The sequence below is a fragment of the Sinocyclocheilus anshuiensis genome, unplaced genomic scaffold (assembly GCF_001515605.1).
Source record: "Sinocyclocheilus anshuiensis isolate Anshui unplaced genomic scaffold, SAMN03320099.WGS_v1.1 scaffold391, whole genome shotgun sequence".
Classification (NCBI taxonomy): Eukaryota; Metazoa; Chordata; class Actinopteri; order Cypriniformes; family Cyprinidae; genus Sinocyclocheilus; species Sinocyclocheilus anshuiensis.
The window spans coordinates 549,341-554,003 of record NW_015548229.1 but is presented as its reverse complement, the minus strand read 5'-3'; the positions used below and the strand labels follow the sequence as shown (position 1 = coordinate 554,003).

The 4,663-nt window shown below is 36.2% G+C and overlaps 1 protein-coding gene across 1 annotated transcript in view; it reads right to left on the bottom strand.

Annotated features, from left to right (window-relative positions):
* Positions 1-4,663, bottom strand: part of cdh10b (cadherin 10, type 2b (T2-cadherin)) — a 56,804-nt gene that overhangs the window by 7,467 nt on the left and 44,674 nt on the right. The window contains exons 8-10 of the mRNA XM_016441690.1: positions 1,516-1,652; positions 950-1,068; positions 653-761 (exon numbers count right to left, since the gene is read on the bottom strand). Coding sequence (XP_016297176.1) covers positions 653-761; positions 950-1,068; positions 1,516-1,652 — 365 coding nt within the window. The remainder of the gene's footprint in view (positions 1-652; positions 762-949; positions 1,069-1,515; positions 1,653-4,663) is intronic.

Below are 4,663 nucleotides of genomic sequence, written 5' to 3'. Positions count from 1 at the left end.
AATATATATATATATATATATATATATATATATATATATATAAATTCTCACAAATTTTCCTAATTGTGGCTTTGTGATTTGCATATGTGAGTTCATATCTAATTATGTATTTAAAAATTAGTGCAAGTAATTGCAACTTTATACCTCAGTTGCAAAAGTTTGGGGTCAGTATGATTTTTTTATGTTTTTGATAATACAGTGAAAAGTTAATAATAATAATAATAATAAGGTCAAATATTATTACATAAAATAACTGTTTTCTATTATAATGTATTTAACTCCTGTGATGTAAAGGTGAATTTTTAGCAGCAATTACTCCAGTCTCCATTCACATGATCCTTCAAAAATCATTCTGAGAAATATTTTATACCATACATGTCTTTACTGCCACTTTTGATCAAATGAATAAAAATATCCATTTATTTAAAAAACAAAAACAAAACAAAAAACACTGAATGGTATAGCGTATATCCACAATGTGCCTTTTTATATCTTTCAGAGCATTTTTGGTTTAAATTTAAATTTATATTTGGAATTGCAACCTTTTATCTCAGCATCTATATTTTACATTGTAGTTCTTATTTTAAACTTATCTCACCATTACCTGTTTTACTTTTTAATTTGATGCAGAAATGGGTTTCCATTAAATTACCTTCATTGTCGAAGATGGTGAAGTTTGGATTGATGGAGCTTAGACTGAAAACAAACTTGTGCCCGACAAGAGGCTCATCAGTGTCCACAGCACTTATGGTCTGGATGAGCTGGAAACATAATAAGCTAAGATGATTCACCTTATTCTGATTCAAAACAGAAATGTGTAATCTAACAAAAGCATCAGTCATAAGTGTAGCTCTAAAGCTTTACGGAACAGCAGAAGTAACAAAGCAAGCAGAAGCGTTTAGTAAAATATTTGTGTGAAACAATGAATAAACATTAAACTGCAGCATACCTGACCAGCTTTGACATTCTCACAGACAAAGGTCTCGTAGTACATGGCGAATTCAGGTGCATTGTCATTCACATCGCGCACTTTGATAAACACCGGCACTCTGGTTTGCAGGGCAGTACCTAGACGCCAATGATGAATGCGTTTCAACAATTGTGAAAGATATTCAGTTTGCATTCAAGAGTCTGAATTTGTCTTTCAGCCTTTTACTCCGGGCATATATTCTTCTACCGAGAATGCAGAAAGCATGAATTAAACCACAACTCAAGGTGACAGTTTGATTTTTGTCATCAGTCATTTATTGTATTGCTGTCGTTTTAGCCATTTCTGAAAATGTCTTGAGGCTCTAAAAGTTTTAGTCCACCTGTGATAACATAGTTATTTTAACAGGTTTGAACAAAAAAAAAAAAAAACTGAAAATTAATTTCAGACCATAACTAGTTCACGATTTGAAATTGAAATATTGAATTAAAAGGCAAGAGCTTTCCGCGTTGTTATAAGTAAACCTTGCGGCATTATCCCATTTCATATCAGCAGTGATCCAGCAAAGGCTCACAATGCAAACTTACTGAGTTCGGTTGCCAGAACAGAGATGTTGTGCCATTTGGAAGATTCTCTGTCCAGAGCCTGCCGTGTGCTGATGGTCCCATTGTTGGAATCGATGCTAAACAGTCTCTCCAGGTCTGTGTGTCGATCGATGGTGTATCTGAAACAAGAATGACGGTAATGAATGCGAGACAATGGAGCTCTGATTATGCCCAGGCACAGGGACAGAACGTCCTCAGTGTTTTAAAGTGGTGTAAACACGGCCCCAGGAAGTGAAAAAGGGTACATCACACACCCATAATTAAGGGCCCAGAACAGTGCCTGTGCAGGCCGCCAAATAAATCAGCCCAGACTGGTTTAATTTTCCTTCAAACGGTGGGACATATTTGATTTGACATCTCTATTAGAGAACAAATTTGTCCTCGTCAAACGCATTGATTTTAGTTACACACCGAGCACAACAAACTATACATTGTTCCTCTGCATTTTAAAACCACGGCTACAAACTACCCTGACGAAAAGACCAGATATTGAATTCTCATGCCGGTCCGGACTGGTTTACAACATCTATAAAAAAAGTATTCACCCTTTTGGACGTTTTTATGTTCTGCTGTTTTACAGCACTGAATAACAGAGGATTTCATTTGCCTTTTTGACAGGGTTTACCAGAAAAATATTTTGTGTTATCATGGACACATTTCTGCTAATTGGTTAAAGTTATTAAGCACAAAATCATTATTTGATGCAGAACTTTGCATTTGGTTTCTTTCGATTCATTAATTTGACTCAACTGGCCACACCTCTCAAGAAGTTGAACTGGAATTTGAATTGGAATAAAATGAAGTTTACTGAAATGCAATTAAAACAAATATAATATTTACACAAAAAATAAATAAAATAAAACAAAGACTACTGGAGTACATTTTAACTTAAAAATCGTATTTTATTGTGTTATTTATGGTTTCTTTGTAATTATTTGTCAAATTTACTTGCAATATCTGAGTAAATGTTGTTTTAAAGTAAATCTTAAAGACAATTTTTTTTCAGTGTAATGACATTCTAGAAACATATTTTTTTACATAAAATTATATATTTTTTTCATTTTTTATATTTTAATTATTTTATACCTTTTTAATTCAAATTCAATTTGTAAATTTAAAATGCTTTTTCTGGTCAAATCTTAATGATGTACAACCCTATAATATGTATTTATGTTCTTCAAGTATTTAAAAAAAAAAAAAAAAAAAAAAAACTTCAGCTTTGCACATCTGACCATTAGAGATTTTCCCATTCTTCTTTTCAAAACTGCTTAAATTCTGACAGGTTTCATGGACATTATAATTCCACCCATAAATGCTTGGTTGGAGATCTGGACTCGGGCCACTCCAGGACACTAGCATAGTTGAGTTTTAGCCATTCTTGTATAACTTTGACATTATGCTTCTGGTCATTGTCTTGCTGGAAAACAAATATCCTCCTGCAGGTGTCTTGCAGACCCCATCAGGTTTTCCTCCAGGGCTTCAGTGTATTTTGCTGCATTCATTTTACCCTCACAAGCCTTCCAGGGCCTGCCGCAGAGAAGCATATATGCCCCTCAGCATGATGCTGCCACCACCATGATTCACAGTGGGGATGATGTGTTTCTGCCGATGCTCAGTGTTTAGCCTACACCAGACGTGGCTTTTATTTTAATGGCCAGCAAGCTCAGTTTTAGTCTCATCAGATCATAGAACCTACTTCCAGCTGGCTTCAAAGTCTCCCACATGCCTTCTGTAGCCGACATGTCATATGACAGTTTTTTTAGCAGCTGCTTTCTCTTTTCCTCTCTGACTGGTGTAGGACACAGGTGAAAGTTGGCAGTTGTCTTTCCAATTTCAGGTACTAACACGTGTAACCTTTTTCAGAGTTTCCATCTTGCACAATCTCTCAGTGTTTGAGGACATCCTCCTCTAGGTTGATTTACAGCTGTGCCACACTCTTTCCATTTCTTCATTATTGATTTTAACTGTACTCCAGGGGACATTAAATTACTTGAAAATCTTCTTGTAATCATCCCATGCCTTATGCATTTCAATTAGTTTCTGCTGGGAGTGTTTTTATGGTGCAAGTTCTGCCACAATGACTCACCAGAAGTTGAACTTTTCAGATGGAAGTGTATTTAGATTATATATATGTATATACACACATGCAGTGGGTATAGAAAATAATCACCCCCCTTCAAAATAATCACATTTTGTTGCCTTGCAGCCTGAAATGAAGACAGACAGTTTGTATATTATCTACATGTATTTACTCAGTGCAACTTATAACATCCAAGTGAAAGATATAGCACCAACATGTCAGAAATAAATAAAAAAACAGAATCACTGAGTTGGAAAAGGGAACACCCCCTTGTGTCTGTATTTTGTTGAACCACCTTTTTGCTTTAATTACAGCCTTTAGTCTGTTGCAATATGTCTCTACTAACTTTGCACATCTAGACTTTGCAATATTTAGACTTTGCTCTTCCTTGCAGAACTGCTCAAGTTCATTTAAATTGTTGAGCGTTTGTGGACTGCAGTCTTCAAGTCATTCCACAGATTTGCAATGGGGTTTCAGTCTGGGCTCTGACTAGGCCATGCAAGGACATTCACCTTTTTCTCCTTCAACCACTGTGTGCTTGGTCTTTGTCATGTTGGAAGGTAAACCTTATTCCCATTGACAACTTTCTGGCAGATGGCAGCAGATTTTCCTCAAGAATTTGATTGTATGCTGCCCCATCCATTTTGCCTTCTATCCTGACAAGTGCTCCAGTCTCTGCTGCAGAGAAACACCCCCATAACAGGATATTACCACCTCCATGCTTTACTGTAGGAATGCTGTTATTTGGATGGTGAGCTGTATTGGATTTCTGCCAGATATATCATTTGGTGTTGAGGCCAAATAATTCAATATTAGTCAGATGACCATAACACCTTTTTCTAGGCCTCAGAATCTTCAAGATGCGTTTTGGCAAAGCTCAGTGACTGTATGTGGCCTTTCTTGAGGAGTAGCTTTTTTATTGCAACCCCCTTTCTTGTGATGTTGTCACATGCACACAATGACCACTCTTTATCATAAATTCCTGTAGCTGCTTCAGGTCGCCTCCTGGTTCTTTCATCCAGTTTGGAGCGACGTCCTGATCCAGGGAGG